This window comes from Erithacus rubecula (genome assembly GCF_903797595.1).
Source record: "Erithacus rubecula genome assembly, chromosome: 31".
In the NCBI taxonomy this organism is placed as follows: Eukaryota; Metazoa; Chordata; class Aves; order Passeriformes; family Muscicapidae; genus Erithacus; species Erithacus rubecula.
Window position 1 is genome coordinate 1,894,564 of NC_136682.1, and position 15,338 is coordinate 1,909,901.

General features: G+C 51.4%; 1 protein-coding gene across 1 annotated transcript in view; it reads left to right on the top strand.

Moving 5' to 3' along the window:
- SLC4A8 (solute carrier family 4 member 8) overlaps nucleotides 1-14,940 on the top strand; it is a 29,376-nt gene extending 14,436 nt beyond the window's left edge. The window contains exons 10-24 of the mRNA XM_079329096.1: nucleotides 689-835; nucleotides 973-1,064; nucleotides 2,251-2,425; nucleotides 2,649-2,782; nucleotides 4,243-4,488; nucleotides 5,822-5,927; nucleotides 6,673-6,834; nucleotides 7,406-7,519; nucleotides 8,543-8,704; nucleotides 9,238-9,489; nucleotides 11,884-11,952; nucleotides 12,794-12,967; nucleotides 13,065-13,202; nucleotides 14,317-14,414; nucleotides 14,835-14,940. Coding sequence (XP_079185222.1) covers nucleotides 689-835; nucleotides 973-1,064; nucleotides 2,251-2,425; nucleotides 2,649-2,782; nucleotides 4,243-4,488; nucleotides 5,822-5,927; nucleotides 6,673-6,834; nucleotides 7,406-7,519; nucleotides 8,543-8,704; nucleotides 9,238-9,489; nucleotides 11,884-11,952; nucleotides 12,794-12,967; nucleotides 13,065-13,202; nucleotides 14,317-14,414; nucleotides 14,835-14,922 — 2,157 coding nt within the window. The 3' untranslated portion in view covers nucleotides 14,923-14,940. The remainder of the gene's footprint in view (nucleotides 1-688; nucleotides 836-972; nucleotides 1,065-2,250; nucleotides 2,426-2,648; nucleotides 2,783-4,242; nucleotides 4,489-5,821; nucleotides 5,928-6,672; nucleotides 6,835-7,405; nucleotides 7,520-8,542; nucleotides 8,705-9,237; nucleotides 9,490-11,883; nucleotides 11,953-12,793; nucleotides 12,968-13,064; nucleotides 13,203-14,316; nucleotides 14,415-14,834) is intronic.
- The last annotated feature ends 398 nt before the right edge of the window (nucleotides 14,941-15,338 follow it).

The following is a 15,338-nucleotide window of genomic DNA, read 5'->3' on the forward strand; positions in this document are numbered from 1 at the left end:
CAGCAGATGATATCTCCTGGAGGGAGGATGGGCTGTGGAAAGATAAAGATGATTGCCCAGCTGGTTTAGAGATGGCCCATTAGCAGAGAATATGTGCCAGGAGATCAGGGGCACTGCCCCACCCAGCTGCAGCAGATGGGGACAGAATTCACATTTTTGGCCACATCCTGTCCCCCAAGACAGGGAACAAGGCTGGAATCCCACCAGGATTCATCCTGCACCTCACTCCCAGGGCTGGCCCCGTCCCAGGTGGCATTGCCAGGCTCAGGTAGAGCCCCTCCTGCCCAAAGCCATGAGGGAGGTGACCTCATGGAGGTGACAAGCACCACAGTGCCCGGGTTTTACTGCTGGGGGAATGTTTCCAGCAGGAGATTTGGGAAGATGATCCTGCTGTAGCCAAAGGGGAGCTGCCCTGGCCAGGGCACCTGGGGCAGGCTGTGCTCTCACCTGGAGCAGGGTGTGCTCTCACCTGGGGTGGGTTATGCTCTCACCTGGGACAGGATGTGCTCTCACCTGGGGCAGGTTGTGCTCTCACCTGGAACAGGTTGTGCTCTCACCTGGAACAGGTTGTGCTCTCACCTGGGGCAGGTTGTGCTCTCATCTGGAACAGGTTGTGCTCTCACCTGGGGCAGGTTATCCTCTCACCTGGGCCATGTTCTGCTCTCACCTGGGAGTCTCCTCTGGGCAGGTTTTCCACGATGTTGCCTACAAAGCCAAGGATCGGGCTGACCTGGTGGCCGGCATCGATGAGTTCCTGGACCAGGTCACGGTGCTGCCCCCAGGAGAGTGGGACCCATCCATCCGAATCGAGCCCCCCAAAAACGTCCCCTCCCAGGTGGGTGCTAACAACAACCCACATCCTGGAAAACTTGGAATCCCTAGTTTGCCACAGCCACAACCAGTCCAGCAGCAAGACAAGCTGGTGGTTGATAGAACTGAAAAATTCGAGTTTAGAGCTGATTCTGTTGACAGGAAAAGAGGAAGGTGCCGGGAGCTCTGGATGAGAGCTCTGCCCACAGCAAGCCGGAGAAGCACAGTGGGCCTGAGCTGGAGCGCACTGGCAGGTGGGACCTCGCCTGGTTTGGGGGCTGCTTCTGTTTTCCTGCAAAATCTCAGCAGGCACCTTGCCTTCAGCAGCTTCTGGGGTCACCTGGTTCAGTGAAAGGGGTCCAAGTGGCCACCTTGGTCCCCTGGGCGGGGCAAGGAATACCTGGGCAGGGGGAGCACCTGGGTTGGGGAACACCTGGGTAGGGAGGAGATATGACAGAGGGACTTCTGGGCAGGTGTGAGATCTGGGCAGGGGGACACCTGGGCAGGTGTGAGATCTGTCAGGGAGCACACCTGGGCAGGTGTGACATCTGAAAGGGGCACACCTGGCCAGGTGTGAGATCTGACAGGGGGACACCTGTGTAGGTGTGAGATCTGACAGGGGGGACTCCTGCCCAGGTGTGAGATCTGACAGGGGGGACACCTGGCCAGGTGTGAGGTCTGACTGGGCAGGTGTGATGTCTGACAGAGAGACACCTGGGCAGGTGTGATGTCTGAAAGGGGGCACACCTGGACAGGTGTGAGATCTGGGCAGGGGGGATACCTGGCCAGGTGTGATGTCTGACAAGGGCACACCTGGCCAGGTGTGATGTCCTACAGGAGCCACACCTGGTCAGGTCCAGCCCCACCAGCAGCACACTGGGGTTTCCTGGCTTTGGGGCGGGGCCAGGTGTGGATACCCCTGCAGGAGTTGCTGCATTTTGTGCAGGAGGGAATCTGCAGGGCTGTGTCAGGACAGGCTGGTGTAGAAGATGTTACACTCCCTAAATACCCCTGGGATGCCATCCCATGAAACAAAGAAATTCCTTCAAACGAAACCCCCCCTCCCTTACTGAAAACCCCGTTATCTCTTAGGATTTCTATTGGCTCTTAAAGTTACAAGTTAATTGGTTCTTTTTTCACTTAGAGTTTTAAGATAATTGGTTAGTCTGTAAGTTGTAGTTTTATTGGTTAAAAACTCAATCCTCTGGAAACCTATATAAAGTGTTTTGTAATCTGATATAATTAGACCGTTGCTAGCATTCCCCTTCGAGGATAATAAAGTTATCCTTGGAACTTTCAGCACGATCTCAAACCTTGGTTCTTTGCTAGTGAGTAGCTCAGGGCTCCGCATCCGAGGTTCTGGACTCAAGGCTGCAGACCCCAGGGTTGGAAAACACCCAACCCTAAAAAACATCTACAGGCTGGTGGTTCCTCCCGCAGGCTCTTCGGGGGGCTGCTCCTGGACGTGAAGCGCAAGGCGCCGTGGATCTGCAGCGACTTTCGGGACGGGCTGAGCCTGCAGTGCCTGGCCTCCTTCCTGTTCCTCTACTGTGCCTGCATGTCCCCCGTCATCACCTTCGGGGGGCTGCTGGGGGAGGCCACCCACGGCCACATCGTGAGCGTGGGGAGGGGGAAACGCCCCAAACTGAGCCCCCAGCCTGGGGGGAATTGTCCCTGTCCCTGGGGAGTGCTTGGAGCCCAAACCAGCCCCTGCCTACCCAACACGCTGGTCCCTTCAACCCAACCCGCTCTGTAATCTCTGAAATCTGTTTTTTTTTGGGGGGAGGTTTTTATCCCCCGTGATTTATTTACCTCCTGCTCTCTCCCTTCCCTGTCAGAGTGCCATGGAGTCGCTGCTGGGAGCATCCATGACGGGCGTGGTTTATTCTCTCTTTGCTGGCCAACCCCTCACCATCCTCGGCAGCACTGGGCCTGTCCTGGTCTTTGAGAAGATTCTCTACAAATTCTGCAAGTGAGATGTTTGTCTTCTATTTTTTGGGGGGGAATTTTTTTTTTTTTTTTTTTTTTTTGGGCAGGGAGAAGATATTTTTCTCATTTTCTTGGTGGGAGCTGTCAGGTTTAAATTGTTTGCTGGGTCACAGTGGTCTCATGCTGCTCACAGGAAGGGTGAGAGCCCTTGGGCTTGGGGCCATTTGGGATTTTGGGCTTGGGGTCATTTTAGGATTTTAGGGTTAAAATGAAGCAGTGGCAGAAGGAGGAACCAGAGGCTCTGCATGGATGCCCAAGGTAGGTGAGACAAATCACTCTGGTTTGGGAATGAAGGAGGATCTGTTTTCCACTGAGTACAAAATTTTTAAACCCGTTTTTTGCTGGAAGAGGAAATAGATTTTGCCCAAATACCCATGTAGTTTTTGGTTGGAATATTTTGAGTTTTGGGGACTTTATTCAACAAGGAGGAGCTTTTCCTGGGAAATAGCTCTTTTTTATGCCAGTCATTTCCTCTTGGTGATTTTGGTGTGAGATTAACCCCTCTCACCAGAATTAAACTTCTTATTCAGCCCCAAGCTGAGGCTAACCCAGTTGGTTTTGGTGTCAGGGCTCTGGGGGACGTGAGAGAACCTTCCACAACCTCCATCAGCCTTCAAGGCATTAACTCAACATTAATTTATACTAATTAAACCCTTGGCTTTCCCACCCACACCCTGCAACCTTAAGGACATGAAAGCCTCAATTACCACCTGCAACCTCCACAGCTCCTAATTTCCTCTGGAGAGAGGATTGGCTCTGAGGCCTGTGCTGGCCATTCCCCTGTGGGAGCCCAGGGTGTGCCCCTGGCCTCCTTGGGGGTCTCAAACCCCCCTGGAGAGGGTCTCAAAGACCCCTGAGTGAGACCCTGGTGTCTGAATTCAAACCCCTGGGGGAAATTACCAACACAGAGGGAATGGAAATAAGCCACCAAAATTAGTAAAGTGTAAATTAGACTTTTAGAATGTAGATAAATAGACTTTTTGGAATGTTTATGATAAGGGACACGTGGCCAAGATGGAGAATTTGGGGGGTGGACACCTTTTTCTCCTTCTTCTCCATGTCATCCATGTTGGGTGACACGTTGGCACTCTTGGATTGGATGGGGTCAGGGCTGGACCATTTAATAAAATTGTATTGTATTGGGAAAATTTTGTAAACATAGAACATGTAATTTAGATGATGTAAGATAAGCCCTGCCCTCACCAGGCAGATACCACCATGGATGCCAGGCTGGGCAGACCCTGCTGGCCAAGCAAAAAAATCCCTGAGATAAGAAACAATAAACAATCCTTGGAACAAGAGAAAACCATCTCCAGCAATCTCTCATCAGCTCCTTTTGGGAGAACCAGTGTTTGAACCACCTCATGCCCCTCTGAGGTGATCTTGGGCAAAGGATCAACCTCAGACCGGGCCATTCCCCCAGCAGTTTTCCTGGTTTTCCAGGGAATACACTCTCTCCTACCTGTCCCTTCGCACGTGCATCGGGCTCTGGACGGCGTTCTTCTGCGTGCTGCTGGTGGCCACGGACGCCAGCTGCCTGGTGTGCTACATCACCCGCTTCACTGAGGAGGCCTTCGCCTCCCTCATCTGCATCATCTTCATCTACGAGGCGCTGGAGAAGCTGAGCCACCTGCGGGAGACCTTCCCCGTGCACATGCACAGCAAGCTCGACCTCCTCACCATCTATTAGTGAGTGTTTTTCCCCCTCACCATCTATTAGTGAGTGTTTCCCCCTCACGATTTATTAGTGAATGTTTCCCCCTCACCATCTATTAGTGAGTGTTTCCCCCTCACCATCTATGAGTGAGTGTTTCCCCCTCACCATCTATGAGTGAGTGTTTCCCCCTCACCATCTATGAGTGAGTGTTTTCTCCTCACCATCTATTAGTGAGTGTTTCCCCCTCACCATCTATTAGTGAGTGTTTCCCCCTCACCATCTATTAGTGAGTGTGTTTCCCCCTCACCATTTATTAGTGAATGTTTCCCCTCACCATCTATGAGTGAGTGTTTCCCCCTCACCATCTATTAGTGAGTGTTTCCCCCTCACCATCTATTAGTGAGTGTGTTTCCCCCTCACCATTTATTAGTGAATGTTTCCCCTCACCATCTATTAGTGAGTTTCTCCCCCTCACCATCTATTAGTGAGTGTTTCCCCTCACCATCTATTAGTGAGTGTTTTCTCCTCACCATCTATTAGTGAGTGTTTCCCCCTCACCATCTATTAGTGAGTGTTTCCCCTCACCATCTATTAGTGGGTGTCTCCCCTTCACCATCTATTAGTGAGTGTTTTCTCCTCACCATCTATTAGTGAGTGTCTCCCCCTCACCATCTATCAGTGAGTGTTTCCCCCTCACCATCTATTGGTGGGTGTCTCCCCCTCACCCCTCAGGTGTCTCCTGAGGGATTCCCTCAGCCTGTGGGAGCCTGGTGGATGGTGGTCAGGACAAACTCAGGCTCTCCTTATATTCTGGTCTTGAAGTTTGCAGTTTATTGCATAGGGCATGGGTGAAAATGGCCCTGCAGCTCAGAGCAGGACAGAAAGAGAGTGGGGGGTAGTAAAAGTTCTAAGAGATAAGACAGTGTAAGAGAGCAAAGTAAGAGAGTGATTTTCCCATTTACAACACAATAAATCTTCTATGTTGAATATTCTAATTTCTACTAACCAATCTAATACAAGATACAAATTCTCTAACGTTTACATACAACCTGTAAGAATTGCTACATTACCATGTTTTACAACTTTCTTGTCTCTAAACCTTATCTTGGACCCTTCCTGTCATGCCTGAAGGGGGTCTCTGCTGCTCTTTGGTATTTGCAGCAACTGATGTTATCTTAACAAAGGGAGAAGATCTTCAAGCATCCACATTGATATTCTCCAACCACTTAGTTGAAAACTGCTTTCATTTCAGTCTTGCTTTTGGTTTCCATATTCTCAAAACCTTTTTGCTAGGCAATCATATTTATAATGTTTTCCTGATTCATCCTTCCCAACATCATCCCTGTCCCAATTTCCCATCCCCAGCTGTAAATGTGAGCCCCCAGCTCATCCCAGCAATGAAACCCTGCGGCTCTGGCGGAGCAGCGGCGTCAACGTGTCGGGAATCACCTGGGAAAACCTCACAGTGACTGTAAGTGCCTTCAGCCAGCTCCTCGGGGAGCCCAGGGATGTCACAGCCACACCTTCGGGTGACTCTGGGCTTTGAAGTGCTCTGAGAAGTCCCTGCTTGAATCTCATGGGTGCTTTTAACCTGTTTGGCCCCGGGGAGGAGAGCCCACCTTGCCCAGCCCACCTGGGCCAGCTCACTTTGTCCCCAGCCTTAGGGATAAGAACTGTCCCCCTCGACCAAGGTTAAGGGAGTGCTTTGATTCCTGGAGCATTTGGAGGGCTGAAGTTCCTGCCTAAAGGCAGTGATTGGCTCCCTTAATTGCTTCCTAATGACTCCAGGCCCTGCTGTCTGTAAATTTGCATGTCTGAGCAGCCCCACAGGGATTGTCCCTGGGAGCAGAGCCCAGGTGTGGGACAGGAGCTCTTTGGGACATCTCTGGCCCCTTTTGGCCTTGTCCTGAGAGTTCTGACTGCAAAAGGATGATTTGTCTCTTTTTCCCATGGTTGTCCCAGCCCTCCTTCCCTGTTCCCTCTTTATCCACAATTTTCCAGCTTTTCCTTCCCCTCTGGTGTTCTCAGCCATGGTGGAGTGGAGGATGTGCTGTGGGTCCCACCACATCCCACCTCTGCTCCTCTCTGTGCAATTCCAGCTGTCTGTCACTTGCTCAGGCACTGCTGCCCATTATCCTGCACCAGGACCCTCAGCACCCCCTTCCCCCTCCCCATTATCCCAATTTTCCTCGTGTCCCCGTGCTGTGTTTCTCCAGGAGTGCCGCTCTTTGCACGGGGAGTTCCAAGGACCTGCCTGTGGACACAACGGCCCCTACGCGCCCAACGTCCTCTTCTGGTGCTGCATCCTCTTCTTCTCCACCTTTGTCCTGTCCAGTTTGTTGAAGAAATTTAAAACCAGCCGTTACTTCCCAACCAGAGTAGGTAGAAGGTGGTGGCCTGTGGCAGACTCCACGCTCTTCTCCCCAAATGCCATTCCTGGAGCACTGCAGGATTTGCCAGGAAATGCTGAGCTGGGATATCCCTCCCTCACTTCCCTGAGTGCAGAGAGGTTGTAGCATTCCCCACCTGCCTCACGACCTGCTTTTTGGCTCAGGCAGGGGGAAATCAGCTCTTCCAAAGTTATTTATTTCTTTTCCCCTTCTGAGCAGCATTTGCTGGAGTGGCATTCAAATGAGGAGTTGCCATGGAAAAACAGGAACGAATGATGCCTCAGTGCCTTATTCCCATTTTACCCAAAAGTGTGGCTCCTTCATAATTTTTAGTATTTTTGTTAATGCCTGATTTAAAATTTGAATTTTCTCCCTAATTAAACTCTTTCTGCTGTCCTGCACCAGATCCCCAGATCTCCAACACGGCAGCAATATCCACCCAAGGGAGCATGTCCCTGGAGTGGTGGGATTTTAGGGATTAACCAGTCCAAGCATTGTGGGTGTCCCCAGGTTTCCCATCTCGTGTCTGGCCCCTCTCAGCCCCAGTTTCTCGCCCCAGGTCCGATCCACAGTGAGTGACTTTGCTGTGTTCCTCACCATTGTCATCATGGTGCTCATCGACCTCGGGATCGGGATCCCGTCCCCCAAGCTCCACGTCCCCCACGTGTTCAAGGTAACGAGGTGTCCTGGTTTGGAGGACAGGTATCTGCCAATAAAGGCAGAAACTTCTCTTTGAAATGGAGAATGGAAACCCCTTCCCTCCAAATTACTATAATTTGGAAATTAAGGGTTTCTCAGGCAGAGATATGGGAATTAGGAATAACAGTTCTTTACTAGGAAAATTAAAATAGAAATACAGGATTACAAAGAACAATCCCAACCCTGCCAGAGTCAGAATCCAAGCTGACACCCATCACTCAGTCAGGGTGGTGGCACAGTCCCATTCAATGGTGGCTGCATCCTCCTGCAGGGGCAGATGTGGTTCAGCTGGAGCAGTGCTCCTGGAGAAGGTGCAGTTTCCTCTGAAGGTGCAGGGATGATGTGGAAAGGTCTGGCTTTCCTCTGGAATCCAGTGGAAGATGGATAACTTGCTGTCCAAAATCTGAGTTTTTCTCTGGGTAGGAAAGGCTTGGCTCCTGCCCTGGCTGGAGCATCTCCCAGTGGGATGAAGGAATTTTATCAGTCATGCACTGGGACTCAGTGGCCATGAACAGGAGATATCTCCTGGAGGGAGGATGGGCTGTGGGAGGATAAAGATGATTGCCCAGCTGGTTTAGAGATGGCCCATTAGCAGATAATGTGTGCCAGGAGATCAGAGTCACTGCCACACTTGGTTTTAACAGATGGTGACAGAATCCACATTTCTGGTATCACCAACCCAACACATGGGGTTGGGGATTGGTGGAGAAGGCTTTTGGCACCTCAGCTACCAACCAGGTGATGTCCAGGCAGGTCAGGGCTGGGCTGGAGGAGGTGCTGATGGTGTGAGCATCTCCTCTGCCACATCCAAGTGCATCGATTCCTTCCTGTCTTTTGGGAAAACAGCCCCAGAAATAATGGAGAGGGGACTCTGGGACAGAGGACACTGGCACAGCAAAGTCCCCTGGGAGAGGGTGACACAAAATGCTGGGAAACGCTTGGGCACAGGGATGGAGGGGAATGGATGCCAGGGAAGCTGATCCCACCTGTGTCACAGCCCACCAGGGATGACCGTGGGTGGCTCATCAGCCCCATTGGGCCCAACCCGTGGTGGACAGTGCTGGCTGCACTCATCCCAGCCCTGCTCTGCACCATCCTCATCTTCATGGACCAGCAGATCACGGCTGTCATCGTCAACAGGAAGGAGCACAGGCTCAAGGTGAGGGGCTGGGGGGTCACCCATCCCCACCCCGCTCGGGCTGTGAGGCTGGGACAAGCTCCTGTCCCAAATGCTTTGGAAAGGTTTGGGATTACACCAAGCTGTGTGACAGAAGCTCTCCTGGACACAGGGAGGGGATGACAACTTTTGGGAGCAGCAAATGAATTTTGGAGTGATGTAGAAGGGTGGGGTTTTGGTCAAAGGTCAGGGGCAGCTGGGGCAGGGATCTCAACGAGATCCAGGGATCACTCAGAGCCATGTCCTACCTGCAAGTGCTGGAATTCCTTTATGAATGAAAAAATAATCAATTTAAAAATTATTTCTGAGAAGCAGAGATAGTGCAAACCCTCCAGACCCACTTTGTCTAATCCTCCATGTTTTCATGCAAGATATGAAATTTGCATTTGATCCCAGCTCTTATTTCAAACCTTAAATTTTCCATCAGTTGACTTGAGCTTGAGCAGGGTTTGAGTCCCACCCGTGGTGTCGTGCCGGTCCCTGAGGGATGCTCCTGTTCTGTTTTTGCCCCCCAGAAAGGCTGTGGGTACCACCTGGACCTGTTCATGGTGGCTGTGATGCTGGGGGTGTGCTCGGTGATGGGGCTGCCCTGGTTTGTGGCCGCCACCGTGCTCTCCATCACCCACGTCAACAGCCTCAAGGTGGAGTCCGACTGCTCGGCGCCGGGCGAGCAGCCCAAATTCCTGGGGATCCGTGAGCAGAGAGTCACTGGCCTGATGATCTTCGTGCTCATGGGCTGCTCTGTCTTCTTCACCTCTGTGCTCAAGGTGAGAGCGGGATGGTGTCCTGGTTTGGAGGACAGGTGTTTGCCAATGAAGGCAGGAGCTTCTGTTTGAAATGGAGAATGTAAACCCCCTTACACGAAATTATTATAATTTTGAAATTAAGGGGCTCTCAGGCAGAGATATGGGAATAGGAATAGCAGTTCTTTACTAGGAAAATTAAAATAGAAATGCAGTATTACAAAGAACAATCCCAACCCTGCCAGAGTCAGAATCCAAGCTGACACCCGTCAGTCAGTCAGGGTGGTGGCACAGTCCCATTCAATGGTGGCTGCATCCTCCTGCAGTGGCAGATGTGGCTCAGCTGGAGCAATGCTCCTGGAGAAGGTGCAGTTTCCTCTGAAGCTCCAGGGATGGTGTGGAAAGGTCTGGCTTTCCTCTGGAATCCAGTGGGAAGATGGATAACTTGCTGTCCAAAATCTGAGTTTTTCTCTAGGTAGGAAAGGCTTGGCTCCTGCTCTGGCTGGAGCATCTCCCAGTGGGATGATGGAATTTTATCAGCCATGCACTGGGACTCAGTGGCCATGAACAGGAGATATCTCCTGGAGGGAGGATGGGCTGTGGGAAGATGAAGATGATTGCCCAGCTGGTTTAGAGATGGCTCATTAGCAGAGGATATGTGCCAGGAGATCAGGGGCACTGCCACTCCTGGTTTAACAGATGGGGACAGAACACACTTTGCTTGTCACATCAACCCAACACAGATGCAAAGCACCTGGCGGCCCACGGAAGTTTGGGAGGGGATGCAAAATTAGGGTCCCTTCTCCCCCAGCAGGTGACACCCAAGCCTGGAGGGAAACCAGCCTTGGTGACTTCCCAGCCATTCAGACCTGGTTTGGGGCACTCAAGCCAAGTAAACAATTAAAATCCCTTCATATTCCTTAATTCCCAGGTGTCCTCCAGACTCTGTAATGAAAGAGATCCTGCTGGGTCCCACTAAAGTTGGTCTATCCCTGCCCCTCCCAGCTGATTGGAGAGAAAATAGAGCAAAACTTCATGGCTTGAGATAAGGACAGAGACAGATCCCTCACCAGTCATGATCATGGGAAAACAGGCTGGAATTAGGGATATTAATTGAATTTATTACTGAGGAAATCACAGCATAATCATGAGAAGTAAAACCAGACCTTAAAAACTCCTCCCTTCCCTTCCCTTCCCTTCCCTTCCCTTCCCTTCCCTTCCCTTCCCTTCCCTTCCCTTCCCTTCCCTTCCCTTCCCTTCCCTTCCCTTCCCTTCCCTTCCCTTCCCTTCCCTTCCCTTCCCTTCCCTTCCCTTCCCTTCCCTTCCCTTCCCTTCCCTTCCCTTCCCTTCCCTTCCCTTCCCTTCCCTTCCCTTCCCTTCCCTTCCCTTCCCTTCCCTTCCCTTCCCTTCCCTTCCCTTCCCTTCCCTTCCCTTCCCTTCCCTTCCCTTCCCTTCCCTTCCCTTCCCTTCCCTTCCCTTCCCTTCCCTTCCCTTCCCTCCCTTTTTCTCCCTTCCTCCCTCTCCTGGAAGTTGAGGAACCTCCAGCCCTCTCTCTCTGCATCCAGACAGGAGAAGAAACCAGGAAAACCAAAATTACCCAAGTGTAGGATCCCACTCTTCCCCTCTTTCCCTTTCTCCAGAACTTATTCCATTTTTCAGCCTCCTCTCCTTCCCCGAGGCCCAAGGCAGCTTTTCCTGCTCCATCCCAGGCTGCCAGGAGTTCAACTCCACATCCCAAACCCCACCCATCACATCTGATGCAGTTTTGCCCTTCCTGGGGACGTGGCACTGCCATCCTTGCAGAGCAATTCCACATCTCCTCTTCCCCAGCCCTTGTCCTTTTGGGCTGGTTCCGTGCAGGAAAAGGCTCCTGGCTGGGTGGGATGAGCTGGAGGCAGGAGCGGCTGTGCCCCTGTACAGAATTTATTACTAGCACAATCACAGTGGGATGTTGAGAAGTAAAACCAAATCTGAAAAAGGAAGGACTGGAATCTTTCCTTCCTGGAATCCCTCCTTCCTTCCTTTCTGGAATTCTTCCTTCCTTCCCACAGGCTTTTCTACCTGTTCTTCCCATCAAACACTCCCATCTCCAGGCTCAAAGGAGATGTCATTTCCAGGCATTCCCATAAGAGTTTGTCAAGATATTTTTTTTAACCCACAGGAGGTCTCAGATGAATGAAATTTGGTCCTAATGGATGAAATCTCCTTTTCGTTTCCAACCTCTCTGGAAAAGAGGATAATTCTGATGAAACATTGCTCTAAAGCCCAGCCTGACTCAGAGAACAAAGTCTGTGCTGGATAAAATCCAAGATGGAAAAGCTGGGAATCTTCAGGCAGTGCCTGAGAAAGGAGTGGTAAAATAGAGTGGCAATACTGCAAATTAAATGTAAAGCCATTAATTGTTGTGTTTTTCCCTAGTTTATCCCGATGCCAGTGCTTTATGGGGTCTTTCTGTACATGGGGGTCTCGTCACTCCGAGGAATCCAGGTACGGCTGCTCCGGGGAATTTCCTCTCCCTGAAGGCCTTGGGATGGGAAAAAATGTCTCTGAGAGCAGGAAATTCAAATATTTGGTGTCTGGGACTGATGGGTGGAGACTCAGAAAGTTTTTAGGGCTGGGATGCCCCAGTTCAGCACTGGGAGAGCCCAGTTCAGCACTGGGAGAGCCCAGTTCAGTAATAGGTGAACCCAGTTTGGCACTGGGAGGGCCCAGTTCAGCACTGGTAAGGCCCAGTTTAGCACTGGCAGAGCCCAGTTCAGCACTGGTAAGAGCCCAGTTTAGCACTGGCAGAGCCCAGTTTAGCACTGGCAGAGCCCAGTTCAGCACTGGTAAGGCCCAGTTTAGCACTGGCAGAGCCCAGTTCAGCACTGGCAGAGCCCAGTTCAGCACTGGTAAGGCCCAGTTTAGCACTGGCAGAGCCCAGTTTAGCACTGGCAGAGCCCAGTTCAGCACTGGTAAGGCGCAGTTTAGCACTGGCAGAGCCCAGTTCAGCACTGGCAGGGCCCAGTTCAGTGCTCTCTGTTTCAGGCTTTAGTACAGGCTGGTGTTTGATGATGGGAAATTGCAGGAATTTGGTGTGAAGGGAAGAAAATTCCACTGGTGGGAACCCTCACTGGGGATTCCCTGGGCCAAGAGATGCTGGCAAGAGAAAAACCTGGAATAATCTGGAATTTGATGGGCAAAGCCAGGTAGTTTTTGGATGAAGCAAAGGGAAAACAGCTGCTGCTCCCAGGAGGAACAGAACAGGATCCTGGATTTCTTCTTGCTCCTAAAAACTCCACATCTCAGCAGCTCCAGGATCATTGGTTGTGCTCCCTGTTCCCTGCAGTTCTTCGACCGCCTGAAGCTGTTCTGGATGCCGGCCAAGCACCAGCCGGATTTCATCTACCTGAGGCACGTGCCCCTGCGCAAGGTGCACCTCTTCACCCTCATCCAGCTGCTCTGCCTCGTGCTGCTCTGGGCCATCAAAGCTTCCCGTGCTGCCATCATCTTCCCCATGATGGTGAGAGATGATATTCCTGGTGCTCCCAGTGCTCGCAGCCCTGCAGGGATGGAAGGACCAGTTCTGGCCTCACCCATCTTCGTTTTTCTTCCTGAAGGTTTTGGCTCTCGTTTTTGTCCGGAAAGTGATGGATTTCTGCTTCTCCAAGCGGGAGCTCAGCTTCCTGGATGACCTCATGCCAGAAAGCAAGAAGAAGAAGTTGGATGATGCCAAAAATGAAGCCAAAGAAGAGGAGGTAATGCCAGGAGCTGGGAATCTCCTCTGGGCTGTGAGATTCTGTACTGGTTTGAAAGCAAAACCAGTGACAGTCTTCAAGTCAGAAATACACTTTAATAAAAATAAAATACATGCAATAGTATAAAAGATAAACAACCTGACACCCTGCTAGTTAGGGTGGTGGCAGCAGTCCAGATGAAGTGGTATTGTTGAAGCAGTGATCCTGTAGAAATATCTGGTAGCTCTTATCCTCTGGAAACCAGTGGGTAAGGGCTGACATGGTCTTCCAAATGTCAGTTTTTCTCTGGGTAGGAAAGGTTTGGCTCCTCCCCTGGCTGGAGCATCTCCCAGTGGGATGATGTAATTTTATCAGTCATGCACTGGGACTCAGTGACCATGAACAGGAGATATCTCCTGGAGGGAGGATGGGCTGTGGAAAGATAAAGAACACTGTCCCAGCTGGTTTTCAACATATGGCCCATTAACAGCAGATACCCCCTCTGGAGATAAAGATTTTAACACCTGGCCCATTAACAGGAGATATCCCCCACAGATATAAGATCACTGCCCCACCTGGTTTAACAGCTGGTGATAGAATACAAACTTTTGGGCACATCTTTACATTGTAACCTAGGACAGATTTCCTGTTTGTGTCACAGTTCATCCTTAAATCATGGAATTGTGGGATCATGGAGTGGTTGGGTGGGAAGGGACATTAAAGCTCATCCAGTGCCACCTCTGCCATGGGCAGGGGCACCTCCCACTGTCCCAGGTGCTCCAAGCTCATCCAACCTGGGCACTGCCAGGCTGGGGGCAGGGATGGGGAATCTCATGGCTTCTCATAGCCTGGATGACACATTCTGAACTTTTTCCCCTAAATTCTCAGAGTTTCACACTTGAACAAAGACATCATTATAGTTTTAAAATGAGTCTTATAATAAAAATAATTCTATTTCTGTGAGGGTTTGTTCCCAGCAGATCCACTAACCCTAGAAACATCCACAGGGAAAGGTCTTTACCTGCTGCTGAAGGTGCCAGGGGTCAGAGGAGAGGGCAGCATGCCAGGTTTTTACTGGAATTTCATCGATCCTCTCTTGGATCAAGGAGTGAAAACTTGATTTGTCTCTTCTCAGGAGTCCCAGAAAATGATGGAAGCGGCTGCTGCGAATTCTGTTCAGCTGAAGCTGGGCAAGACCAGCAGGGTGGACACCCCAAAGCCCAGCAGTGACAGGTAAAGCCCCCCCAGGTCAGGACCCCCAGCAGGAGCAGTGGGAAGTGTCTGGCTCAGGTTTCTCCACTTGCAGATTTATCCCCAGTCATCTTAATGAGTAAATCCCAATTTATTGGCAATTTAGGAGGTGATGGCACAGCTCTGACCCCACACAGTGGCTGCATAATTCCTGTTTTATTCCAAAACTGCATCTCCAGTGGCTTTGTGGGATCTGGAGACCCTCCTGCTCCTCCACCTGAGAGGTCTCAGGTGGAAACACCAGCTGTGGGTCTGCAGCTCTGGGGCTTGATTCCCAAAATTCCTCATCCAGCCAAACCATCCTCACTGGCTGAGCTCCAGCTCCTCTGCTCCTCTGGTTCCAATGCTCCTGGTGGGATCAGACCCATCCTCATGGAACACTGTGTGGAATATTCCTTGCAGGGCTGATCCTTCCGAGATCAACATTTCGGACGAGATGTCCAAGACCACGGTGTGGAAGGCTCTGACCATGAACACAGAAACGCTCTGAATGCAGGAGGAGAGAGGTAAAGGCTCAGCTGTGGTGGCACCTTGTGGGGACCCCAGGACCCCCTTTTCCTTTGGCTGAGCAGAGGGCACATTCCTGGGAAGAGGCAGCAGGACTGGGGACAGCAGCTCCTCTCTGCACCTGGAGCTGGGATCAGACTGGGACCCCCACCCAGAGAGGCACCGAGGGGCTGGGGCATCTCCAGAGCTAGGAATGGAGCAGGGAAAGGGCTGGAGCAGCAGGAGGAGGGTCTGGAGAATTCCTGAGAGAAAAGGAGGCTCCAGGGGGAACCTTCTGGCTCTGCACAACTCCCTGACAGGAGGGGACAGCTGGGAAGGTTTGGGATCTGCTCCCAAGGAACAGGGATAGAATGAGAGGAAATGGCATCAGGTTGGCCAGGGAAGGTCCTGGTTGGATAC